The following is a 27,925-nucleotide window of genomic DNA, read 5'->3' on the forward strand; positions in this document are numbered from 1 at the left end:
TCTCGTTTGGGAGTTCTCGCTGCTTCTTCTCGACACATCAACCGGGCAGAACTTTTTACTCGAGTGGTGTCCGGTTTCTATTCTGTGAATGGTCAGAAATTGTAAGTGGGTGTGGTTAATGCGGAATAGCAGAAATGCTAGCAGAATAGCAGAAATGCTAGCAGAATAGCAGAAACGCTAGCGGAATAGCAGAAACGCTAGCGGAATAGCAGAAATGCTAGCGGCTAGTGGAAATGCTCCATGAGCTCCCAGATGCTAATATTCGCAGTGTGACCACTGATCTCTCCTGGCTGGAGATCGGCTTACTGTGTGTGTGAGTGCATCCCGAATGAACGGCATGATCCAACAGACACGGTTGTCAAAACAACTGGTCGATATCCATAAATATTAAGAAAAGTGCATCTCGTCACTCACAAGGCTTAGGGCATCTGATGTATGCTGCAACAGGAGGGCCCTATGAGGACTTCTCCGGAGTTCGGCAATTAAGCTTCTTGTGAAGTATAAATTACTTGGCCAAAATATCCAAAAAAAGCCTTTAAAAAAAGGCAACTTAGTCCAGGTGGAGTCAGGAGGCTAGCCCGGCTCTGCAGGACTGAAAACACCAACTGGGACGTGCTCTGCCAGCCCCACAGGAATGACATACACAGGATGACATGACATGATGACTACATCATGGATTATATCAATTTCTGTGAGGATACAGCAATCCCTACAAGGACTGTCCGCTGTCATCCTAACAACAAGCCCTGAATCACCAGCCAGTTGAAGGATCTCCTGAACCAGAAGAAGCAGGCCTTCAGATCTGGAGGTATGGACGAGTTGAAGAGAATACAGTAGGAAATCAGGGTCAAGCTGAGGGAGCTTAAGGGTGCCAACAGGAGAAAACTGGAGGCCAAGCTCCAGCAGAACAATAGAGCTCCGAGCCTCACATGACTTTTTTTCTGATATAGCCAAATTGGCAGGAAAACTGAATGGCGCCAACGTTGATTTCAGGCCATCAGAGTTTACTGCGCACTTTAAACAGATAGAAATTGACCAGTACAAGGCAAAACTCAACAGATTATATATCACGGACCCTGATCATATCCCAGGTGTGCTTTTTTCGAGCATTGAAACAGCTGGCGCTGACAATTTTCCTGACCTGCAGTATCCAGATATATTCTTCTCTGGGGATGGCACATGCTTGAAGATGGATGGGACATGAATCGGTCACTTGACAGAGGGTTGTCGCTCTTTTTCCCTGAAACATGTAAATAATAGGGGTGTAATGGTATATGTATTCGTCCCGCTGTGTCACGGTATGGGCATCACGGTTCAGTGACAAAATGAATGAATGGTATGAGAACCCTCCTAATGTTTTATTCTATTTTTCACTTTTATTTTTTACTTTTATAACAGGAGGTGTTTTTTTATTTTTTTCAGTCAATTGGTGTCTGTTAAAAATAAATGAAACAAGCTAGTCTTTTACATGTGTGAGTTTTTGTTGCTTTTTTCCCATTGTACCAAACTGTACCGAACCGTGACCCCCACACCGACGTACGTACCGAACCCTGCCTTGTGTGTATTGTTTCACCCCTAGTAATTACATTTTCACATGTTTACATACTCAAGGTTTAATGGATATTTATGTTTGAAAGTGGGACTCTTAAGATTAATCCTATGCTCTCTTGTTTCCATTATACACAGAAACAGAAATGCAGAATGTACAATTGAAGTAAAGACCTACATTGAAGATTTTTTTCTGAGGAGGTTCATGACAGTAACATAATTACAATAACAAGTGACTGCCTAATCCCGAATTTCTTTCTCATTGTGAGTATCTTCAAAATAAAAGTATCTGATGACAAAATGGCTACCAAAATAAACACCGGAAGTGGTTTACATTAGTAACAAACCTTCTTGTAAGTCATTTACATACCATACTTAATCCATCTGTAGAACAACTCACCTTTCTGGAACAGATAACACTATGTCAATGTCCACTCCCACACTTTTGGAAGTCGCTGTAAGAAGTGTTATAGGTTATGTTTTTAAACAAATCAATGATTTCAGTTGTGCTTCCTTGCCGAACATAACGTTCCATTAGCTGAGGAAAGACTACTTTGATTTAAAAAGACAACTAGATTAGTCACGATGGGCTTTAAAAAAATCACCACAAACTCAGTGAGTTTGCAATATCGATCAAATAGTATCATGTTGATCGATGATAAACATCAGTGGACTCCAGTGAAATAACATCTGACTTCCATCAGAAAATTGACAGCTTTTTATGTCCTGTCATTATGACACCACTACTATTTGTCATTTACATGAAACATTTTATTTATTACCGTGATTTGTCCTGGATTTATTCTATCAGTGCACATGCACCTTAAATGCCGTTTGTCATCACTGCACTTTGTATTTTGCTCTTTGCACTATAAACATTTAATGTCACTCTATCTTTAATCATCTTGCTGAGCTAGGGATTTTGTTGCCCATGACTGTTTGCCTTGGGATAACATTGCCAGGTTACATTAGGTTAGGTTTTATCTCACACACACCCACACACACAAACGCACACAAACGCACACACACACACGCACACACGCACACAAACAAAGGTCTAGATTGCCAGGGTGGAAGTAGGTGTGGTTTGCAGCTTTTTGTATAAGTGATCCAGCACAAACCTTTTATACAGACTCTGATTTACTACTTTTTCAGCTGTCCTCTCTCAGTGTGTGTGAAGGTTACAATAGAATTTGTGCGAACAAGCTGTAAAAAGTTTTTTGTTGGAGGAAGACGAAACTTGAAATCGCAAATATTCCTACTGCGGCTGGTTTCACGCAATTTAACCATGTGGCTTTATAGTTTTTTGCTAAGTCTTGACCTAAAGGGGATACTGTTGTTTGTTTTTCTGTTCCTTCTGGTAGCAGACTTCCTCAAAAACAGGAATCCACTAAATTATCCTCCAGGACCAAGGCCTCTCCCCTTTGTGGGGAATTTACTGAGCGTGGACAACAAGCAGCCACAGATTTATTTCACCAAGGTATTGATCCATACACAGGTGTTATTTTAAAGGGCTTGCAAGTATTGAAGATTAAAGATTGGAAGTCACATTATTTCTAAATAAATACATTATTTGAAATTTGTTTTAAAGCATATTTTTATCAAGTTGTGTTTTTTAAATAATAGTTAAACTTGCAATTAAATTGATTGAATAAAATTCTCATTTGTTCTTAATAGCAACAAATGTGGATCATAACAACAAGTTAAATGACCCAACATGTAACTAAGTCAATTATTTTTATTAATTCACATGTAAAATCTGTTCACTGAGCTGTGAGCTTGGGTTTACACTGACATCTGGTGGTCTAATTGTGAACATGAAATTAACTTTTGAGTTAGAGGTCCATGTGATGCAGTGTTTCCTTGATGTGGTGTCAACAGCTGGCTGATGTCTACGGGAATGTGTTCAGTGTCCGACTCGGCAGTGAGAAGATGGTGTTTGTGTCTGGGTACAAGATGGTGAAAGAAGCCATAGTGACACAAGCTGAGAACTTTGTGGATCGACCACCTACTGCAATGCGTGACAGGTTTTACTCAGGACCATCAGGTAAAAAGAATCTTTCTCTGTTCTTTGCCACCTTCTGTACAGGAATTAGTGAACCTCATAATTAGCCTCTTCTCCTCTACATTGCTTGTGTCTAGGTGGTCTGTTCATGAGCAATGGTGAAATATGGAAGAGACAGCGACGCTTTGCTTTGTCTACCTTGCGCAACTTCGGCCTGGGAAAAAGCACTATGGAACAGTGTATCTGTGAGGAAATCCAATACCTCCAGGAGGAGATAGAGAAGGAGAAAGGTGGTTTGCACTGAGTACATCATAAGCTCATACCTCTGTGCCACCAGCAGTAACCACTGGTAAGAAAAAAAATGCCTTTTTATGACAGTGCCTTCCTCTTCTTCAGGTGGACCTTTCCGCCCTGTGGGCCTCTTCAATAATGCTGTGTCCAACATCATCTGCCAGCTGGTGATGGGGAAAAGGTTTGACTACAGTGACCACAACTTCCAGATCTTGCTGAAATACCTGTCTCAGATTCTTGTGCTGGAGGGCTCCATGTGGGGCCTGGTAAGTCTCTAATATCCATTAAGTTCAGTCATTGACAGGGGGGCAGTACTCTAGTGTGACTGTGGGAGCATCACTGAATGTTTTTGAATGAAAGTTTCTTTCAGCACATACTCTTTTATTCCGAGTAGCTCTACGAAGCATTCCCTGGAGTGATGAAGCACCTTCCAGGTCAACACAACAACCTCTTCAACTATTTCGACATCCTCAAAGACTTCATTAGTGAGGAGATACAGAGCCACAAGAAGGACCTGGACCACAGCAATCCCAGAGACTACATTGACACTTTCCTTATTGAAATGGAGAAAGTATGTAGACAGCTGCATTGCACATATTGCACTGAACAACTAAGCGATTGTTGACACTAATGTGTCTTCTCTGTGTGTCTGAATAGCACAAGGAATCTAACCTGGGCTTCAGTGAGACCAACCTGGCTCTATGCTCTCTGGATCTGTTCCTTGCTGGAACAGAAACAACATCCACTACCATGCTGTGGGCTTTAATCTACCTCATCAAAAACCCAGATGTCCAGGGTGGGTCAAATGACAGACCCTACAGTGAACTATGAAGTATCCAAGGAAGCCGTTTCCAACTTTGGTGTGCTGTTAGTGTTAAAAATAACAAACACGCTGATAACGGTTTGCAATATTTGTGTGATAACATAATGCACAGGTTTACTTAAAGCCAGTCTGGCTTAACATATTATATCAAGTTGTTAGTATGGCTCATATACAAATATGAAATAACAGAGAGATCTTTGACTCATACGCATGTCTTGCAGTTGAATCTAAGGTCCTTCAATTTCCTCCAACAGAGAAAGTCCATGCAGAGATTGACAGAGTGATTGGACACACCCGGCCACCAGTCATGGCTGACAGAACAAATTTGCCCTACACTGATGCTGTCATACATGAGATTCAGAGGATTGGAAATATTGTTCCTCTCAACGGCCTCAGGATGGCGGCCAAGGACACAACACTGGGTGGATACATGATACCCAAGGTGCATTTATTGTGGTATACAATCATTTTAGGTGTTAGTTGAGTGTTTGTGTTGCAGCATATTCTGTTTGTTTTTATAGGGTACTGCCTTGATGCCTATCTTGACCTCTGTGCTGTTTGACAAGACTGAATGGGAGACTCCAGACGAATTCAACCCTAAACACTTCCTAGATGCTCAGGGAAAGTTTGTTAAGAAAGAAGCATTCCTTCCTTTCTCTGCAGGTACAGTCCACCGCATTCACCTCTTGTGTTTTAAGCATAACTCAAACAAGAAAATCCATCATCATCCTTGGCTTTTAAACGTGTTTGTGTATGTTTGTTGATTCTTCAGGGAAACGTGTGTGTCTCGGAGAAGGCCTCGCCAAGATGGAGCTGTTTCTGTTTATGGTTGGTTTACTGCAGAAGTTCTCTTTCTTTGCTCCTGATGGAGTAGAGCTGAGTACAGAAGCAACCGCTGGAACTACACGTGTACCTGTCCCCTTCATGGTTAAAGCCAAGGCTCGCTGAATTAAACAATATCTCACCGAATCATTTCTCTTTCATCGATGTGTAACAGACAAGAAAAATGCTTTGGTAGAGAAAGATGTGATTATCAGAACCTTTCACATGCAGTACTGTTGCATGTGAAACGGACCTATTGATTCTCTTTATATCTTCATTTATTTCTGTTGTTTTTACAGAACAGTATGATTTTATGAAAGGCACTATTAACAAAAAAATCTTATGATCATACATACTGTAAAATTACAGTGACATATTCTGAAACTTTCAATTATCTAGGTCACTTGAACATTTGTAAATTAAAAAAAAAAATGATTTGTGTCATGAAAGCTGAAGTCATTTGTTAAAACGCAACACATTCGCTCATTAAAGTGTGAATATTCAAACATCTCAGACCCACTATGTGAAGAATTAAAAATACATTAATGTCATCAGGTAGTATTAGGAATGACAGCCAGATATGCACAGTGAGTAGGTTTGTCCCATAGACTGTATATAAATATGGACAAGACGTCCCCGCTCCCTTGCATTGGCCAACCTGACGCTAAGCCAAAATCAAGCGCCTGCGCAGTACAGTCTGAGAGAAATGATGTGTGACTTCTGACTCGCCATCTTGCGAGTTTGGAGCCAGAGTCTGTGCAGTACGGTCCGAGACTGGAGGGAGGTCGACCAGTGTTATCGACGACCTGCCCACACATCTGGCGGACTCCCCTGCATTTTAATTGAATTAATCCTACGGTCTGCTCTACCTCCACCAGTTATAAATAAATGTTAGATTATACACAGTACTTACTTATTATACTTACTTATTAATTAATATTTCAACTCTCACGGTCCTACGGACTGCTTTATGGAGCAGTTGACATGGCAACTGGTAACTAAAATTAAACTTATCAGAAAATTTGAAACTTGAACATGAATCAGCATTACATTTACTACCTACATTGAGAGAACCTATCCTTAAAAAAAATATTTCACTTGTGTTTTACGTGTATTTTAGTGTTTTGGCCAAGTCCCATCCACTATCATGGAGGAGGTGGAGCTTATTACCTATACTACAGCCAGACACTTGGGGGAGTTCTACTTGCTTTGTCTTCAGTTTTTAGGAGCGGTTCCGCCCTCCAACTTTATTTACAGTCTATGGTTTGTCCACATTGTAAAAATATCATGGTCCTGTCTGAAGATTTCATGTGAACCTGTTTGAGTTTCCTGTTTTATTTTCCTGTTTTAAGTTCTTCCAGTCGTTTCCTGTCTAGTGTTATTTCCTGTGTTTTCCCCCTTTGTATTTGGCATATTCAGTTACATGTTGTTTTCACTAAAGCCATTTTGTTTAATATACCTGCCTCGTCCCGTCGTGTTCTGCATTTGCGTTCTACCTCACCTCCAAACCATGACAAAAAAAATAAAAAAAAAAAAAGTCAAAAGGAGTTACACAGACAGCAATCCTTTATCTGCATTGCTGGTATTCATGATAAAGCCTTCTGAGCTTACTCTAAAACATCAGCATTTAATCCACTACAATAACAACAATCAGAATCATACCATTTTATGCATAATGCTTTGTGATGTCTTTGTTTTATATGAAGAGAAATAATTATTTATTTTCTGAACTATTGTCTTAACACTGGATAACAGTTCATGTATTTGAAAACCTGCTATGTTTAATTGAGGTTCATGCACGTTTTGGTCACTTTCAAGGATGGGACATATTCTGTATTTGGCTAATAGAGGACTGAGTTGATGTTAAACACATAGATCATTATATCTACCAAGCTGTGAGTCATCAGAGTGCCAGCCCATCTCCAACTAGAAAACGATGATGGGGTAAGAGGTCCTAACCAGTGCTTTGCTTGTCTCCTCTCCTGCTCTGCTTCACAATGTGCCTGTGTGATTTGCTTCTGTGGCTTGGTGTGAGGGGGATTCTGCTTTTTATTTTGACCGTTCTCCTGGCAGCATATTTTCTAAATGAAAAGGACCCTGCACACTTTCCTCCTGGACCACCGGCTTTGCCTCTCTTGGGAAACATCTTCAACATTGAATCTAAACAGCCTCATATTTACCTAACCAAGGTAAGCGGACGGCATCAGGACATTTTCATTTCGTGTTTTATCTCATTCTGAAAAGGCCACTTAAAGTAATAAATAACTCTATTCATATGAAATGTTATTTTAGTACACAATCACTGCTTTATAATTAGACATGTACTTGAGAATGACGTTTTAAAAAAATGTCCACATGTATAGCAGACTTTTCTCAAACAGAATATTGAAAGGTTTATATTATATTTTAAAAACAATGCTTAAATGTGTAGACGTTTCGTGTTAACGACACATTTGTGCTGAATGCATTTTATTACAGTCACATGCTAGACAACAGGCCATTTATTCTTCTGCGTCAACAGCTAGCTGATGTTTACGGGAATGTGTTTTGCATCCGTCTGGGAAGACACAAAACAGTGTTTGTGTCTGGGTGGAAGATGGTGAAGGAGGCTTTAGTGACACAGGCTGACAACTTTGTGGACCGGCCTTACAGCCCGATGGTGACCAGAATTTATTCAGGAAATTCAGGTGAATCGCGTAGGACAGTAATATTGAGTACATCGGCCCACCTGCCTACCTCCTCAGACCCACCTGAGTAATGTCTGCTGTCTTTCCGTGTCAGCTGGTCTTTTCTTCAGTAACGGCAAGGTGTGGAGGAGACAGCGACGATTTGCCATGGCCACGTTACGCACATTTGGTCTGGCCAAGAGCTCCATGGAGCAGAGCATCTGTGACGAGAGTCGACACCTGCAGGAGGCTATGGAAAAGGAGAAAGGTTGACAATACAAAAAAGTTCCGTAAGAAACTCAGTATAATGTAACTAAACACATTTCCTCTGTTCAGGTGAGCCACTTGACCCTGTGCCACTGTTAAACAACGCTGTGGCCAACATCATCTGCCAGATAGTGTTTGGGAGGCGTTTTGAATACAGTGACCCCAACTTCCAGAGCATGCTGAAGAATCTGACCGATATGGCCTATCTGGAAGGCTCTGTTTGGGCTCTAGTAAGATGCTAATGTAACACACGCATAAATAACAGTGCATGATTTCATCCATAAATTTCATATTTCATCCATAGCCAGAACAAGAATGTTGACTCACAGACACATCAGCCAACAGGATAGTGTAATTGAGATATGTATAATAATTGTATACTGGTGAAACAATTTATAACTGTCCAAGTATCTATTAAAGGCTCCTCTTAAAAAACGTATTGTGATATACGGTAAGCTCCATCTTTCTTCTACTCACAGCTATATGATGCATTCCCAGCACTGATGAAACGCTTGCCGGGGCCTCACAACCAGATCTTCACCAGCTCCAAATCTTTGGAGTCATCTATCAGAGCAGAGATTAGGAGACACAAATTGGATCTAGACCTCAGCAATCCACGAGATTATATCGACAACTTCCTCACTGAGGAGAAAGTATGATGATCACATTCAGATCAACAGAACTGTTGAAATGACAGCAAATCAAATATTCCCGAACCGACTGTATGTTTCTCCCTCTGCTCTGCTCCACAGCACAACCGAAATAGCGAAGTGGGCTTTGAGGAAGAAAACCTGGTTCTGTGCTGTCTGGATCTGTTCCTGGCTGGCAGTGAAACCACGTCAAAAACTCTGCAGTGGGGACTCATCTTCTTCATCAAGAACCCTCATGTCCAGGGTGGGTGTTCAGATGAAACGATTTGTTTGATGAGGAAATAGATCACAATGGCGGAATATGTTCAATGAATAAATGTGTTCTGTGTCCTAGACAAAGTCCAGGCAGAGATAGACAGAGTGATCGGACAGACCAGGCAGCCCACCATGGCAGACAAGCCGAACATGCCCTACACTGACGCCGTCATCCATGAGATCCAGAGAATGGGAAATATTGTCCCGCTCAATGGACTCAGGATGGCTGCCAAGGACACTATCCTGGGTGGTTACTTCATACCAAAGGTTTGTCTGATGCTCACCGAACACAAAAGCTTAAGTAGACTACAAGATTCATTCACAAAACTACTACAAGTAATTTTGTGAAGTTGGTGTGAAAAATAGAAATACGGGGAAGTCAGCAACAATAATTTATTTAGCATGAGTTAAAGAAGAATCCACTTGGAGATTTACACTCCAAAAACAAAACAACTGCTTAGCTTACACATTTGTAGCGCAGAGATTTCAGTTGATGAATAATGGGAGTTTAGGACTGGGTAGGTAGGAGGAAGAGGAGTGAGAGAACACTGAAGGACATACACTGATGGGTAGGCAAACTGGGTTAAAGTAAGCTTGTCAGGCAGTTGGGGGAGTGCCTCTTTCTGCCAAATATTAGTTAACCTGATTTCCAACGCAGGTTGCTGTACAAATAGTTTGAGCGTGCAGAGACCAGCAGCCTATTGGAAATAAGTGAATATTAAAAATTCTGTTAAAATATTTGAAGAAACACAAGGGCTGATGATTTATTTTTCAAGACACATGCAAAAAATGTTTTAATTGTCATTGTGGTCAAAGTTTATTCCTGAGTCCTGGAGTCCTGGCCAATATATTACAAAATAACAGTTAAAACACAGACAAAAGACAAATAAAAGAAAAACAAAAAGATGAGAATTTAAAGTGCATATGTGGAGTCGGCCTCAGTACTCTTGGGCTCAATGAAATGAACTGTTTCCAGTCATTCTGCAAGATACTATTATGCAAAGGGTGCAGAGTGGACAAAAGGCATTTTTCCTGTTTCAGTATATGCATATTGACAGAAAGCAACCATTGATTTTGTGATCGCAGAGAGTAAAGAGCAGCTGTTCTCTGTGCAATCAAGGTACATATGTAGGAAGGCAGTAATCCGAGTATTGCCATATATAAGTGTACCAATAAACGATCCTTCAGGTGGCCAGAGCAGGCCATCCTGCCCCTTCCTCCATAATCTAACACAGATAAAAAGGTTGCAGCAACAAGCCGCTTTTTTGCATTTAAAGAAAAACGCAACTTGTTCTGGAAATGAAAACCCAATTTTAGCCTCAGCTTCTTTACAAGTTTCTCCACATGTGGCTTGAAAGTGAGGGAGTAATCAATTAAAACACCCAGGTATTTATACATGTATACCACCTCTATAGCATTTCCTTCCAGAGTGGTCACTGAGGGAATCATTTTTGGCCACTTCCTAGAATTGCACAGCATAATCTTAGTCTTGCCTGCACTGAGAACAAGTTTCAGGTGAAGTAATGAGTACTATATAGCATCAAAAGCTTTCTGCAGGGACTCAGTGGTCTGAACAAGAGTTGGTCCACAGCAGTGTATAACTGTTTCATCCACATAAAAATGCAAATTAGCACCTGACACACTTAGACCCAGATCACTGATATAAATAATGAATAAGAGGAATCCTAATACTGAACGCTGTGGCACCCCTCTGTGAACAGTAACAAATTCAGAACAGAGACCATCATATTTAATGCGCCGAGTCTGAATAAAAGCTGATTTCCATACATAATTATTTTCCACTATGCCACTATGAAGTTAAATAGGTTTGTAAGAGGACCTGACATAGGGCTGTATTGTCAAAAAGTATGTAGTTGACTTTTTTTTTCTTGAAATAACGAAATGTCAGCTTTGTATTTTCATATTTTCAAATCTTGTATAATAAAAACCAGTCATCTGAATGGAAAAGTAATTTGATTGTCGTCTGTTTGTGTGCAGGGTACCTCTGTGATGCCTAACCTGACCTCTGTGCTGTTTGACAAGACCGAATGGGAGACTCCAGACACCTTCAACCCCCATCACTTTCTAGATGCTGAGGGCAGGTTTATGAGGAGGGATGCCTTTTTACCTTTCTCCGCAGGTTAAGTCTCGCTTTGAATAGGCGTTAATCGCTTTTTGGAAATGAAGCCTCTGTTGAAGCTGCAGAAAATGTGTGTTCACAAAGGATTAACTTAAGAGAGTTGTGTTTTTTCCTACCAGGAAAGCGAGCATGTCTTGGCGAGGGCCTGGCGAGGATGGAGTTGTTCTTGTTTTTCGTCAGTCTGTTTCAGAAGTTTCACTTTTCCACTCTGGACGGAGTTGAGCTGAGAACAGACGGAATCACTGGAGCCACACGCACACCGTACCCCTTTAAGATCTATGCCCAGCCCCGCTGAGCGCTCCAGAGTAACCCCAAAAAGATTATAAACTGCTATTAAACAGAAATATGGTTTGTTTTTGTACACATGCAATATTTTGGCTAGTTTTCCTGTCAATATCAAAGAAGATGATATTTATGTCAGTGCAAGAAAAGAAATGTCTACAGTAGGTAAAGCAGAGAAACCACAGCATGGTCTACATCTGTGAACACTCTCGGCTATTCAGGTCATAGTATATCTAAAAAAATAAAAAAATAAAAAATAAATTGCAGGTGAATATTGGGTCTATACACCCTGGTCATTTGAATTTCAGGTGGGCGCCACCGACAGATACTCCAGATAGATACTTACAAACTGCAGCTTCACACTTTTCTCTGTGTTGCTGGCTTTTGTTGTCTGAAACCCACTGAGTTGTTGATGATAATGATGAAACGTCTTCAAGAAAACTTGAGTCCAGCTGGCTTTGTTTTTTATGTTTGGGACACATATTGGGACGTAATGGGACATGTGTAACTGTTAACTATGAATTTAAAGACCAACACTGCCATCTAACCAGCTGCAGCAGCAAAACAATCACCAACTCAGTCATGTCTATCATTTCCCACTTGTGTTGAATTTCACTGGACTATTTGCTTCCAATAAAAACAGACATTTGCTTACTGTCCAAACAGACAGTAGTAGATATATTTTGTAAGTACAGTAAGTGTCCTTAAGTACAGTATGTATGGTGGAATTTAACTGTTGAGATTAATTTCTAAAGTGCAGCTTTACTGTACGGAGTCAACTCTAAATAAAGACCCGATGGTTCGTGATCGTGGAGTGTATATAGTTGTTTTTTTTTTTTTAACCAAACGGAGACGGAACAGTACAGTTTTAGAAAAAGAATTTATTTATTCACCAGAAAATGTTTGACTCTTAAATTCCTGAAAACTCATAATGCCTTTCTCAGTCTTCAATTACACACAAACATAAGTTTCTAGGCTGTGCTACGCTTGATCACACTTTTTACTTTTACGCTATCATGAATCTATATGACGCATTCACTGCAAAGGAACAATCAAAGCTCTTTGAGATGCATCTATGGGTCTCGTATGGGGAAACCATGATAACAAAACATCTGTAAGAATACAAAGTGAGAAAGAAGTCAAAAGGCTTGTTATATTGTGAAACTACCAATAACCCACAATATGAAAGACAATACCTGCCTCTATATGGCGCTTTTTACTCTGAACATCTGCTGACACTAAACCAGCTGAAAACATATTCATGATTAAAAACTCTCAAGTCCAATATATGCAGGTACTGTATGAATGTTTAACCTGGTTCTGACATTTGGATCAAAAGCTGGTGTTTCAATCATGTTTACATTACAATTATACAACTTCATTGACTACACTCTTGATTACTCACCACTAATTAAGACTCAAGATATTCAGAGAATAGAAAGGCTAGTCAGTGTGCTGCCAGTAAAGAGGTCAAATCACCAGACCTCAAAGGTTGACTATGGATAATATGACCTCCGGGATTTTCACAGCTTCATATGATGGGCTTGTTCCATTGTAGTAAAAACGTTTAAAGTGTGTGATGTTAGATGCTTAAACTCTGTTGGTGGCCAGCACCAAATATAGCATTCATTTTCTCAAAGCATGCTTTTTTTTTTTCTTTTTTAACCCCCATCAGCCTGTGGGATGACAGCATCGGTACCATTCACTGCATAGTATGATGGTACAGTTAGTACATAAATCAACAATCACAAGTTACATTTAGTAGGCTTTAGCGTTCAAGTAACCCTTTATAAAAATCACATTCATAAATACGCAGGGCTCTAACATCATTTATATTTCTATCATTCCTGACCAAGTGCAACCAGGCATAAAGGAGCCATGGTTACATTGATTGTAGCAAGTGGCTGAGTCTGCAGATAACAAAGCAAAAACACAGGGAAGAATGGGAATACGCTCCACGTCTACAGTTGGGACAGTGAGGAGAAAACAGGTTAATGTTCTATATAAAGTTGACTAGTGTAGCGTGGGACTGTCTGCTATAACCTCCACTGGCTCACCTATAGGGCTGTGTTTGATAAGTGCTCACTGAGTCTAATCAGCTTATCCCTAAGTTCTAAGAGCAGATGTGTTTAAGGTCACTTGAGTGCTCACTTGTAGTAGGGAGTGTGGGTTTTAGCCTCAGGAGAATAAGGTGAGACATTTGGCTGAATGACACAGTCTACTTGGAGGTAGTGGCAGGCATGCTGATGGAAAGCACCTGGCGCGGGGCGTTTGAGACTTGCCGCTGCTGCGACAAGAAGGACTGGCCAGGGGACAACATGGAGGAGTTACCGCCACCGAGACGGGATTCAATGGCCAGTTTCTGAAAGTTTAGACTCTGAGGACGAAGAAAAATGTATTTTCAGAGAATGCTGAATGTCAGTTTTGTCATAAAAGACACAATGTCAATAGACAATTCTGTGATTTTACCTTGTTATACCAAGCTGTGACAATCATCTTCTCCTCATACTCTCTCAGCCTGGCCTGCTCACATTGACGCTAGGAGGCAAATCAACCAAACATCAGTTAGATTTGAAAAGAGTCCCGTAAAAACATCTCTGATGTCCATATTATAAGCAGTTATCCAAGTCAAAGTGCTGACTTACTTCCAGTTGGACGATCTGCTTGTCTCGGTCAGCTAACTGGTTCTTCAGAGCCTGGATCTCAGCAGTAGCAGGATTCAGCTTAGGGTCTAATGCTCTGATCACCTACAAGCAGGAAGCAACAACAGTGAAACAATAATACGGACAATGTTTTAACTACTGGACTCTAAATTAAATTTTAGGGTCAAACAAAAACAGCGTCACAATACAAAATGAAAATCACTCACATCACGAGCTTTCTCAAGGTACATCTTGTACCTCTCTTCCATGGCCCGCATGTCATCGTCCTTCTTCTTCAGGGCAGCCATCAACTCATCGTGCTTCAAGGCTTAACAACAACAAATTATAAACAGTCATCCTTTGTTGTGTTGACATTGTAGTAGTGGTAGTGTAATGACAGAAAACATCAAACTTACAGTTTTGAGTGTTATCAGGCTGGAGGTCCTCCAGCAGCTCTTTCTTCTTCATGATTTCGTCCTGAGCCTCGTTCAGCTGGACCCTGGAGAGAAATAAAAGCTTCTTCTTAACTGGAAAACACACAAAATCATCATTCATCGCAGCACAGACCTAAGGCTCACACTTACATGTGCGCATCAAGTTTCCGCTTGAGGTTTGACTGAAAATAGAATTGAAAGTAGAAGATTATATTTGTATGGCAAAATAAGCAACATTATGTCTGGGCTTTTACCTCTTAATCCGTTAAAATTTGGACTTAAACATAAATTAGTGTGACTTTCTTGTTTGATGCTACTCAAGCACAAAGTCTAACAGCCTAAGATTAACTCTCCAGGGCATTTTCTCTGTATTGGTGCCGGTGAATGTTTGCAAACTTACATCATCAGGTTTGGCCGCCTGACTCTGCAGAGCCTTCTGGAGGTCCTCGACCTGCTGCTGTAGCTCACTGATCCGCTCTCGGCTCAATCTGGAGATTAACCACCAGGCAGAGGAAGGTTAACGTGCAGGAAGAATGTTTGACAGGGAAGTTCACACAATACATCAGCGCCAAAAAACATAAAAAAGGAAAGCCACTATGGATTCATTCAACACAGTTAGGGATTCCAAATTAACTCTTTACATGGATGCTAAACAAAATGATCTGATTAAATATATGCATTTTCATGCTCAGCTTTGTTACTCTCACAATTCTGTATTTGTTGCCACCTAAATGTTTTTGGCCCTCCAGAAAAGTCCCCTTACTTGGTTTTTAGCAACCGTAGAGTAAACACGAGCAAAAAGAATGTATTCATTCTACGCATGTATTAATTCACATGATTGTTAGGCCTTCCTGTTAACTGATTATCAATTTCTGATCAGGCCAGTCTCTTCCAACTGAGATGTTTACACAGAAGCATTTTTATTCTGACTGGACTATTAAGTGCCCATGTAGTTACAATCACACATTAACTCTGTTAACCTGTTCTCAGTGTCCAGTTCACTTCGTGTCTTATGAGCTTCCTCCAGCTGTGCCTGCAGAGCAGCGATCTTCTCCCGCTCATATTCCTCCTGCTGAACTCTCAGCATCTTGTTCTCATGCTGCAGCCTGATGAACTTCTCTCTAAAATCACACATACAACGTCAGCGCACGCACCACACTGGACAGCCGACAGAAATAATATGATGTACGGTATGAGCAGTAAAACACTACCTGTACTCAATGGGTATTAACTCAGCTGCCAAGTTGTCATGGCTGGGGCTGCCAGAAGTAATAATCCCTATAAGAAAAATGTATGTGTAGTTTAGAATACAAGAGCAACAAGTGGCTAAGCAGCACTATTATCGTCCTTCAGATACCTGCTTGGGAAAGCTGGTGCTGTTGAGCCTGTGTGCATCGCAGCTCCTCATTGATTTCCTTCAGAGAATCTCTCTCGATGATGGTCCTCTACAGAAGGAGTAGAGATGTTAAAGCAGTTCTTAGCTAAGACTTTTTTTTATTATTATTATTATTATTATTGGTAGCACATGTCAAATGCTGCTGAACCTCTTTCTCCTTCATCACAGTTTCATGCTTCTCCTCCAACTTTTTCATCTCAAAAGCCAAGTTGTCCGCTCGCCTCGTCTCCTCAGACAACTTCTTGTGAAGCTCCTGCACCTTAAGGGACAAACAAAAGTGGCACCAAATACATTCTTTCCTAGCAAATTCAAACAAACATATTAATATATACAGTCTCGTTAAATGTGCATTGTTCTATACAATGTGGATATTCCCTTTAATATAATACAATAATCTACCTGTCTCTTGTATGACTCGAGCTGAGCACGGGCAGCGTTGGCTTTGCGCAGCTCTTCCTCCAGACTGACAGTGTTGTGCATGTAGGTCATGTTGTTCTCCTCCAACAATTTCATCTGCCTCTTGAGATCACCCAGATTCTCCAGCTTACGCTTGTACGTTTCCACTGAGGCCTCGAGCATCACCACTCTGTCTGAGTAGTTCCTACAGGAATTCAAAACAAAAACATGAATATAGTCGCAATTTGTGGGCTCTGCAGCTGGTATTGAAAAATATAAACGAAAGAAGGGCTCTTTAAAGTATGAAATAAAGTGAGAGTCTGCAGATCTTCCAGAATCTTCCACTATTTTAAATTAAGGCGTTACATGTCCTGCTACTACACAGGTAGTGTTAATATTCTTAACTAGCATCTGAATGAATCAGTCAAGCTTGTCAACATGTCCTCACTGGACCAATACCTAACAACTGTGGTATTTTCCCTCCTCACAGTGCCTCGAAACATCTAAAAGAATTGCCCTCACTAGAGTTTTAAACATACTACAATACTGCAAGTCTCCTCCTCATGACCAAAACTCACTGAACTGGCATCCAAAGAAGTGTCAAAAATAAAGTAAGTAGCCATAACCATAAATTGTGTGTTGCCTTTACCTGTTGTGTGACATTTTATACCAGGTAGGTAGTTAACTCAATCAAGCCCAGCACAATGCCATACAAAACAAAGCCAAAACTTTGCCTAGGGTGGGAATCAAACTTGTTACATTAAAGCTAGTCACACTAACCACCACACCATCTGCGCACTGTGCTTCCACAGATAGAAACACTGGCTTTTGTAGATCCATGAATTCTGCTCCCATCAAGTTCTGACACACTAAACAACTGTGCATGAAGTAAGTCTACTCTGAGAAGTTTTGATCCATTTTAAATACAGTCCAAAGAGAAAATATTAAACTTCAAACTAGTTTGATTTTTCCACAGTGAGACTTGGAGGCTTGTGGCTACATTTTGATGCTACTAGATCCTTGTAGAGATAAATCTGCATGATTTTGAGCAGGTTGGATTTATTTTTCTGATCTCCAAAGAATGCTCCTCCACTCCCTAGCTAATGTCACTCATTGAAAAATCTGGAAAATGCTTCACTCTGAGCATAGATATTGCACCAAATTTGGTGAATTTCTTGAGCACTGCGTTTTAATGTTACTATGATCAGTCGGCTGCAGTAAACCTCCCACACTGACACAAACCTCAGGACATCCAGTTCATCTTTAAGAGCCCGTGATTCCTCTGCCAGACCGGTGAGCTCGTCATTACGATGCTGAACCTCAATCAGCTGCTTCTCCAGCTCCTCACAGTGGATCCGGTAGTCATCCTTAGCAGCCTCCAGCCTGGAAGAAGACAATAACTGTTTGGTCTTTACCATATGAGGTAGATGGCGCTCATTAAATATCAAAGTCACAAACCTGAAGTTCTCCTCTTGCAGTGTCTCGAGTTGTTGCTGTAACTGACTGTGTTTTCTTCCCGAGGGCACACTCGGATCGTCGAACGTGTCGAGCTGATTGGTTCGGTCTGTTAGGACATCATTCTCAGCCAATAAGCTGTTCCGCTCCTCTTGAAGAACGGCCACCTATCCAGGGACAACAAGGTCAGAGAGCCACTCTCATAAGTAGTACAATATTTAAGTCAGCAGGAAGAATATACGTTAGATCTCGTTTTGGTGAATTATTACATGCAAAGCAAAAACACCACATCTGGGCATCAAAAGAAACACCCTCTCCATTATAAATAACTCTTCTTTTCCCAGTTGTTAAAGCAAACAGTGCAGTTAATTCATGCTGCAAACAGTGCAGCATGAATTAACTGCATGTTAAGCAAACATGTTAATACAGTTAGTTCGTTTTTCCTTTTCATCCATCATCCCTCACGTTCACTATTTGAGTTTGACCAGTTTAACATACACTAGATCATTAATGAGAAACATATTATTCTTTAAAGTCCTGCTTATAATATGTCTACAATACTGTGTCTAACATAAGAATTTACATCTTTAACTAGGACTGGGCTATACTGTTGAAATTAATATTGTTGCAATAGATATGGGAAATGTACAGTATATAACCCACTTGAAAACTTTACTACAAATAAAATAAAACCTTGACACCTACGACCATTATCTCTAACAACACAATTCAACTCTGTGTCTAAAATATCACATCATATTTAACTTTCATTTGCTTGTCTTGTGAATGACATTGTATCGCCTGGTGTAGCCCAAGATAGATTTCAAAATAACGTGATGTTGCTTTCCCTAGGAGAAGGTTATTATATCAGACAGATGTTCTAGGATGAATTACTGGGAAAAAAATAATTATTAAACAAGCAATCCGCGACTCGTCTTGAAGAGAATCCCCACTGAGTCATCTGTTAGCTGAGTTAGAATAAAGGTCTGAGCAGCTGGTTTAGATGGGTTTAGTTTCACCACGACGGTCAGCCATGTTGGACTTACCTCGCTGCGAAGAGAGACGAGCAAGACTGGGGACAGAACAGATCAAATCTGTCGAGAGTCCAGTTGAACAGTTGATCAGTGGCTAAGCTACATTTAGTCTGCCTGCACAGTGCTGAGTGAGGCCTTCCAAAAGTGTGGTCTGGATGCCACAGTGGGACCAGCATAGCCCAGACTAAAGCCCACAGTCATTCTGCCAGAGCAGCTCCAGACAATGGACCCAAGCATTACAGCAAATTACACAACTCCTGTTTATACTGTACCAAAGGCGCGCGCGTGTGTGTGTGCGCGTGCGCGTGCATGTGTGTTGACATGGAGAGCTGAATATCTGCAAACATGTGAAATGGTACTGAGGCAAGACAGCTCGAAATAACTCATACTAATGTAAACTTTAATAGAGATTTGTATTCACCTGTATGTCCAGCTCTTGACAGCGTTGTGCTAGTGCTTCCTTCTCTGCCAGAAGTTCCCCAAGGTCCTCTAGGGCTTTTTTTAGCTGGGCACATGAATTGAAAGCAGAATGAACTAATGCACACATTCTGATGATGCCCACATGCATAAAACAAAAGCTTCTGCTGCTATATGCAAGTCAGAAGGCTAATATGGCCACCAACTAAACTTACATTAACTATTAACTAAAGTAAAACTAATGTGAAAGCATGAAAAGGATGGCCATTTTCAGTTTTCACACAATGTTAAAAGCCTGACCTCTCAGTTAGTTTTCCAGTTAAGGCCGCAGATGCGCAGAGCACTGCATTGCACAGTGTGTGTCAATATCTGATCTTTGTGATTCTCTGCAGCATACTGGTGTGAGGTAATGCTCTTCCTCAAACAGAGCCACAAAAATAAATTCCCTAGTGAGTGGTTATGGAAGGAGGTTGGCTTGTCTTTGATATGCTAAAATTAACTGTATCTGTCATCCTAACCGCCTACTAAATATTTCACTGGTGACATATACTGTTTGTACAGAACAATAAAGATCAAAGTACAAGTCAACAAACTGGCTTGCTCACCAACCGTTTAATTAAATTTCCAAGTGATTTTCAAGGCGCAGCAAAGAGGAATCAACTGAACTTTTTTTTTTTCTGCTATGTAGATCCGAGGGATTTTTATTTTGGGGCTTTTGAAGTGTTTAAAGTCAGAACCAGCTCCCATCTGGACATTAGCAATGTGTTTCCACATTCATTTAGTGTAACAGTACCTGATTCAGACAAATCTCTGTGGTAATAACACTGACCTGCTGTTCCAAGTCCCCTGACAGCTCTGCTCCAAACGGGGCCACGATCTCTTTACTCATGAGCTGGAGAGGAAAATGTCACTGGGTTTATTACACACTCATTAAAAGAGCTGTAAAGCCTCAACCTCTTTTAACCATACAGTGTGTAGTGTATGCACTCTGTCCTACTTCAACAACTACAGCTGCTGCTGACGTTTTCTGAGACATTCTGACACAAGTTACCAAAAATAAAACGTACAACTGCTCAACAAAACTGTTCTGGATAGTTGAGATGCCGCTAATCTGAGAGTGACAAATTTGGTATTAATGATGGACTGACCTCTTGAATCGCTGTCATGACAACATGCTGCACAGACTCCTCCAAGGTCATGATGATCTGAATGTATTCTGGTGATATAATGAGAGAGGCTCATCCCACACATAGAAAACATTTACATAGAGACAAATTACTTTTCCTAATCTGTGTCCAACTTCGATGAGTTCTGCCTTTGTCAGTGATTTGGCAGGGAAATAATTAACATTATTCGACAAAGGGCCTTAACCCAACACTTCACCCCTTCTTATCCTAACTGAACAACACATGTATACTGTAGATACTTCTGTCTATAAATGATGTATCGGTCTAATTTGTATATAGACATTTTAACACACAAGCTGTGATATACCTTGTTTGCGCTCACATCTGACAGCACAGCCCAGTATGAGCTGCAGCAGCCGCCCCAGCTCCACTGGGTCTGAATGCTCTGCCACCAGAGACAGATCTGGCAGGGGGAAGTCTGAGATTTCCTGAGTTAAGACCTGATGGTACACAAACAGAAGCAAATGCAAGGTTACATATATATATACACATATATGAACATGAAATACAATGTGCATTGATAAAAAAAACTAAAAACTAAACTAAAACGGATATCCTGGGTATCTGTACTTTACTACTAAAGTACTAAAGACATTGTGCCTCATTTGCTCTTATATTTGTAGACTTGTTCTTGTTTTATTCACACAGCATGTGCAAAATTATTATTATTATTATTATTATAGACCTGGTCATGACACATGTGCATTAACCAGTTTTGATCTTATTACTGGAGCTATGTTAGTGAAACAGAATCATTCTAATTGATGGGTGTATGCTCGCTATTAGCATACTGCCCAACCTCCACTTATCAACATAAGGAAATACATTACCCTAAAAATATATTACAGAGAAATCTGTGTAGTTTGTCTAAGACAGGAGAACTTAATGACTGAAGCCACTGAAAGAATCGTATCTGAGGTGGAAGTCAAAACAGCAGACGTTCCAGAGTAACTTCCTAGGAGTGACAAAAGTTAAAAGTAGTTTAACTGACATTGCTTCAGGGAAAATATAAGTTGATGAAGAAAAACAATAGACCAGAAGACAAAGAGGGACACTGGCGGATGACAAAGAATACGTAATCCAGGGGTGTCAAACTCAAATAGACGCTGGGCCAAAATTTAAAACTGGGACAAAGTCGCGGGCCAGACTCGATATGTACTGAAACCTTCTGGAGCTTCTGCTTTATGTCCACGTCCTTGTACTTGTCGTGGTGTTACGTTTCATAGTGTCTTCTCGTGTTCTATTGTTTCGTTACAGCCGCGTTGGCTCACAAGACAAACAGGTCTGTCCTTTACAATAGATAATCTGCCTCCCACCCGTCTTGAAAGGTCCTGTTTTCCACCTTTCGTTTGACCATTTTTAGGCAGGGGTGGCTTAAATTCGCCCGAAGTGAGTGGTAGCATGAGGTTGCTTATAAATGTCAACAGAGGAGGAGGGGACGCGTACCAGTCTTTATTAACATGCCAACACACTAGCAAAGCATTCTGGGATTTATAGTATTGGCGGTGCATAGCTACATACAGGCGTCTAGGACCAAATATTATTACACCGTGGGCCAGATTTGGCCTGCGGGTCTGAGTTTGACACCCCTGACCTAATCAGTCCTACTTGCCACAACTACTGGACAAACATTCACAACTAGGTAAATCAAATAAATGAGTAATTTCTTTCTGGTAATTTATGTCAGTTTATAAGATGATAGCACACTTTATATAATCTGTTTACTGTTTACTGCTTACTGTTTATTGTTTGTGCACTGTAAATTGCTCACTTTATCCGTATTTTGTATCGCCTAATTTATCATCTGCCCATCTCCTCTATTGTAAATTATGTTATGTTATAGTTCCTGTTTATAGTCTAGATGTGATTATGTGATTATGTATATGCTGCTCATTAACCTGTATATATGGCCTCACCTGTACATAGGTTTTGATCTGTAAATATTGTCCATATGCTGTAAAAACAACCTGTACCGTAATATTTATGCCACGTGCACTTACTGCCTATCGCACTTCTGGTTACATGCTAAACTGCATTTCGTTGCTCTGTACCTGTACATGTGTAATGACAATAAAGTTGAATCAAATCTAATCTAATATTTGCAATTGCCTGTTTTATTGGAAAGATAATGGCAATGCATGCAACACGTTTTATAGCTTAATATTTCAATTATGGCAATAATACAATGCATCTGTAAATTAAAGGTTTTGAATATTTTCGTTATTTAAAGCCTTTTCAGTAAAAGTGATTATTAGATGCTACACATCCAGTTAAAAGGTGTGTGTTTACATGTTCTGTGTACGCATGGTCTAAAGGCAGTTCTCAATTAGTATATGAACACATTCAGGTAAGAAAGTGAGAGTGAAACGGTCATGCGCATGGTTCACGCTTATGCACTGTTTGTAAATGAGGTCCACTGTGTACCAAACTTTAAGTGCTTGAGTTTGTAATGCACCACTAATTTTCCTTCAACTGAATCTCCTGAGTCATGTCTCCATTGAGACAGTAAATACTACAACTCCCAAAGCAAGAGTCCAGCCCTCATGTAGGGTGTTTTCCTACAACTGTGCAACAACAACAACAAGGACATTGTGTTCTTCCTACCTCGTTATAATAGTCAACCACCATCTGAAGAATCTTCTTGAGGTTGTTCATCTGAAAACAAAGATTATGAAAGAATATTTGAAATTTGTTACCGAACACATGTATCTAGAGGAACAGATCACAACAGAGAATGTCTTCCAATGCAGTTTATGTTCATGCAAATGAACACACAATGCACACATGTGAAAATAGGCCTTTGTCAAAGCAGACATTTTCAGATGTCATTAAATTAATTATTAACAGCATTGACAATGACTCTTTTAAGTGCCCCAGTAAGATCAACATCAACAAAACAATAAAGTTAACATGACGCAGCTAAATGGACCCTTATTATTTGCACAGATAGTTTTCCTGTTTATTTTTTGTTTGTTTGTTTGTTTGTTAGTTTTTCTCAATGAAAAAGGCCTACTTTGGAGTAAAAAGCAGCATGAGAGAACACAACAACCAAAGAGAAGAACAAATGGGATTTTTTTTTTTTTTATTACCTTTACATTATATATATATACACATATTTGGACAAACATACATGCACACATTTCACCAGAAGAGCGCAGGGTCATAGTGTGGGATAAGCCAGAAGCAGCACCCCTGGAGCAGGTTGGAGGTCAGTGTCAAGGACAGTTTTGCAGGAGCAAACAGAGGATTTAGCAGACGGGGGTTGAGCAAAATGTGAAGAGAAAAGTCAGAGAGGACAGATGTTGGACAGGTAACAAGACAGCGTCTTTGTACCTTAAGTCTCCAGTTTCCCTCGACGTCCGTTTTGATGCGACCGAGCCACCCATCAGTGAACCATGCTGGGTCTCTGTTGCACACAGACGGCAATAATAGTTAGGCAACACTTTCCTTTCAACGTTATCATTAAAATCGTTTAGTATTTATTTAATGTTTTCTAGATAATAGTTTTTGAATGACTTTTCTGTTTCTCATCATTTTTTATTTATTTTTTTTTTACACATTCCTACTGTATCTGGCAGAATGCATTTAAATGATTAACAGAAGCCAGGTGTTTCTTTCATGCAGCTGTGAGTTTACTTATAAAGAGCTAGTCACTTATTAGGAGCCTTGCAAGCGCATTTTAGACTCTCCACACTGATGTGTAAGATGAAACTAGCAAAACCCGTTGTCTACAGTGGACATGAATTCACACTGGAGTAAACTTGTGAAACCAAGTCAAAACCCGCTGAATTTCAGTGTCTGACACAATCTTTTGTCTACAGAAAACAACATCACTAAATCATGGTTTGCCAAAGACAAACAAACCAACAATCTCCAACAAGGACATCATGAGTAGCTTTTTTTTTTGTATGTGTGTTGAAGTGAAATCAAGAATCTCGCACATAATATTAGAATAGTTTACAGAGGCTGGGTGGTGAACTAAATAGTTTAGCTTGCCCTACTGTTTAGACTGTGCGTCCTCTAGACCTCACACATCAGGCTGCAGTGTGGCGTGATTTACTCAAGCCTAACTTAAGTCCTCGTAAGCGCTCCCTCACATCTGATGCAGGGCCTGCGACATTGCTGCTCCGGTGGTGAGCTCATCCACCGTTCTGCAGGGCGCAGGAGTGTCGAACGTCTGCAGCTGAGAGGGAGAAACAAAGCGCATTTATGAAGAACAATGAACAGGAAAGCATAAGGAAAAATGCACTTTCTTGAGGAGTTTATCCACAACCCACGTTTTCCGAGTTGGTGAAACTTTTTTTTAAAATTCCCTGTGGAAAGTAATTAAAGACGAGACGGGAGAACAGAGACGAACTAATAAATGGATAGAGGGAGAGGGATGTGGAAGAGTGCATGTAACAGAGACAAAGACAAGACAAGGGCTTCCCTCCCAAAGTGAAGCGGTAAATAATTCATGTAGCAGCCAAGGTGTAAGGTGATAAACATCCTGCTGTTAATAGAAAATGACCAAACTTATCTAAAAACTATCACTTAGAGATTCACAACCACCAAGCAGATGTAAGCATTAACTTTTACAAGACATGTAAATGAGGCGCTTTATTTCATAAATGGACACAAAGGTTTGTCTTGAGTTTAAAAGCCCTGGTGGCGGGGTAGGCTCACCAGAAACCAATTGATATTGATCATTTCAGTCCTGCCAAGTATTTGATGTGACTTATAAAATGTAAAAGTATGTCAGATGAACCTGGCATGAGCTCGTCCTAGTATTTACCCGAAACAAAACGCGGATACACACCCTAGTACATCTGCACTAACACTGTTAGCTACAGCTAGCTGTGTCCAAGGTGTATGGTTGATACAGTTGGCGTTAGCTGCATTTAATCACATTACATAACAATAATGATTAAAGAGCGACATTCCTCAAATATCCTCTGGTTAATTGGATTATCAGACTAAGCCCGGTGAGAGTCAACTAAACTGTAGGATATTGTTGATATCTTAACTTTACACCAACAGTCTTCAGGGTGGACCAACATGTCTCTTCGTTACCTAGCTACTTCATTTGGACGGACAGGGATGCTACAGAGACTCTGACCGAGACATGAACCACGACTGGAGCTAATAACGAAGTATTTCTGCTGCTGGAAAACCTGCCCACAGTCTTGGTTCATATACGCTTCATTTTCTCGCTGCTGGTGAAACGAGCCATAGCGGACACCAGCTTAAAAACAGGTAAATAAAATCCCTCACATTTGTTGCGGCGACACATTCTCAAATAAACTCACCCATATTATCAGACTCTCGACCAGCGCCGTTTTGTTTTCGTCCATTTGCAACCCTTTTAGCAATAATATGCTCCTTCACCTGTCCGCTCGGCTCTTCCGTTCTTTTCCTCCGCATTTGACCTCACCTGCTGCCAAAGGTAGACCTCTAACGACATATACGCAGCTAAGAGACCGAGCTGAGGCTTTTACGCCACAAAACAACGTAACACGTACGCGAATGGCGCAGCGACGTAGCTCTTTGACGTCCACTTGCTCGCAGGTTGGGTTGATGTGAAGTGGAGAAGCAGCCTCGTCCAATCAGAATTGAGATTGGCGGAGATTGACGGCCGTTAAACCTCGCTCTGACCAATCAGAAGGCTTTATTTGGATTTTGCGTCTGCCTCCATTATCTGATCAAAATCAAAACATTTTTTTTTTCCAACCTAGTATGCCATTGTCAGTCAGCATCTCCATTTAAGATACACTTGTATTTAACAAATTAATTTAACACAAGGGTATGAAGCAAAGATTAATAGTTATTTAATAATAATTATATCCAATCATTGAGCCAGCCCACGTACAGTTAAAAAGACTTTACCTGCCTATAATAATAATACTGTACAGACAAAAACAGACACTCAGTATTAAAAATAAAGCATTTATTAAAACTTCAATTTAAAAATCAACCAAATCATGTCAATTAACACGAGGAAGTGTACAGACAGAGGTGTGCCCAACAAGAAAAAGCACTCAGCCAATATAAAATCTTTATTGCATTTTTTTCACGTTTGACTACGTGGCCTGCTGTAAATTACTATTACCTCGCGCAATAAGGCAGCAGACTAAAAGTCCCCCACAGCCAGTTTTTCAGGTGTTTAGTGCTGAAAAAAGTGAATCCCACTGGAATGTTAATCCTTTTAGCCGTATTTTATAGACCACATCAAGAAATAGAGTATTTTTTGTACTCTGCACGGTAACCATTCAGCCCTTTGAGCACGCGAGTCCTTTACGGATGGTAAATCATTTCCAGTAAATACAATAAACCTTGTCATGTTATCCATTTAGAAAATCTCACGTGAGGGCGTGTTGTCATCAGATGCAAATACTGCCCGCTTTTAGTCACTCTAAGATAAGAAATCTTAAAGTGAGACTGTCTCCTGCTTTCTTGAGACACAGAGTGGAAAATTACAAGCCTAAAAGATTTATTCCACTGAATTCTTACAACATCCTGAAGTAAAATCAGCGTATGGGCTAAGGCTGGACTTTACCCACACGGCCTGCAGGAGCTCCCTCTGTCCTTGTTTAACAGCAGCTGGATGAGAACCACTGTTTTATCTCCCGATTCCTGCCACTGTGAGACCCTGACCCGCGCTCACCGATGGCGACTATTTTTAGATGACCTGAACCACACGGACTCTTCAGCTTCTATTGGGGAAGAGCCAGTGTAAATATTTGACAAGATATTTCTGCGGCAGCTCCCTTGGTGAAATATGTGAAGGTTGTCACATATCTCTGCTCACATAGCCTATACCGTGCCTAGAGTTGTTGTGCTTTTTCCAGCGTTTGTTCTTTCTTCTTTTTCTAACATTTGCTAAAATAAAGCAACGTTATTACTGCTGTTGCTGCAGTCACTTGTCCAACACTGACTTTTCATTCATTTTAAAAGCTTTGTTTCACACTAAAACATGGATTTGTTAGAGGCCCCCTTTCTGATAATGTACATTTGTTACTTTAATACACTGTTTGTGTCTTTCACTGATTTCACAACCAGTACTTGGTGAGTATCATTTGGCTGGGATTTCGGTGGAGTAAACTGTGGGTAAATGATTGACATGTTCATATGCAACCTACTTAAACAGAGTGTGGGAGGAATATTTCCTGGCTTTCATTGGGTCATGTGACCCAAATAGCTTGCCTCTGACTGCACTAAAGCAACCACTTTGCTGAT

The 27,925-nt window shown here is 40.4% G+C and overlaps 2 protein-coding genes across 2 annotated transcripts; one reads left to right on the plus strand and one right to left on the minus strand.

The window, feature by feature from the left end:
• Positions 1–2,836: 2,836 nt before the first annotated feature.
• Positions 2,837–11,950, plus strand: LOC311491172 (uncharacterized protein; the record flags this gene model as incomplete). Its single annotated transcript, XM_084549030.1, has 19 exons — positions 2,837–3,028; positions 3,430–3,595; positions 3,691–3,843; positions 3,950–4,110; positions 4,239–4,415; positions 4,502–4,640; positions 4,922–5,109; positions 5,189–5,330; positions 5,440–5,594; positions 5,789–5,792; positions 7,563–7,678; positions 8,011–8,176; positions 8,271–8,423; positions 8,492–8,652; positions 8,902–9,075; positions 9,175–9,316; positions 9,407–9,594; positions 11,326–11,467; positions 11,587–11,950. 19 exons carry the CDS (start codon positions 2,837–2,839, stop codon positions 11,760–11,762), a joined length of 2,895 nt encoding a protein of 964 aa, XP_084405156.1. The 3' UTR covers positions 11,763–11,950.
• Positions 11,951–12,145: 195 nt separating this feature from the next.
• On the minus strand, positions 12,146–26,313 carry hook1 (hook microtubule-tethering protein 1). The gene is made up of 22 exons (XM_084547723.1): positions 25,999–26,313; positions 24,808–24,893; positions 24,044–24,116; positions 23,315–23,365; positions 21,018–21,150; positions 20,672–20,739; positions 20,353–20,415; positions 19,528–19,611; positions 18,076–18,239; positions 17,860–18,000; positions 16,621–16,822; positions 16,370–16,480; positions 16,183–16,270; positions 16,037–16,103; positions 15,806–15,946; positions 15,226–15,313; positions 14,976–15,007; positions 14,808–14,890; positions 14,619–14,719; positions 14,395–14,496; positions 14,219–14,287; positions 12,146–14,126 (listed from the first exon to the last, which is right to left on the minus strand). Exons 1-22 carry the CDS (start codon positions 26,041–26,043, stop codon positions 13,968–13,970), a joined length of 2,151 nt encoding a protein of 716 aa, XP_084403849.1. The 5' UTR covers positions 26,044–26,313; the 3' UTR covers positions 12,146–13,967.
• Positions 26,314–27,925: the final 1,612 nt, after the last annotated feature.

The sequence above is a fragment of the Chelon labrosus genome, assembly GCF_963514085.1.
Source record: "Chelon labrosus genome assembly, chromosome: 7".
NCBI classification, from domain to species: Eukaryota; Metazoa; Chordata; class Actinopteri; order Mugiliformes; family Mugilidae; genus Chelon; species Chelon labrosus.

Excerpts from the sequence above, each read along its gene's own strand:
- hook1 (XM_084547723.1), bottom strand. The coding sequence starts at position 26,043 with ATGGACGAAAACAAAACGGCGCTGGTCGAGAGTCTGATAATATGG. Across the intron at positions 18,240-19,527 it reads GTCAAGAGCTGGACATACAG|GTGGCCGTTCTTCAAGAGGA; the intron begins GTGAATACAAAT and ends GTCCCTGGATAG. Across the intron at positions 18,001-18,075 it reads CTGCAAGAGGAGAACTTCAG|GCTGGAGGCTGCTAAGGATG; the intron begins GTTTGTGACTTT and ends GTCTTCTTCCAG.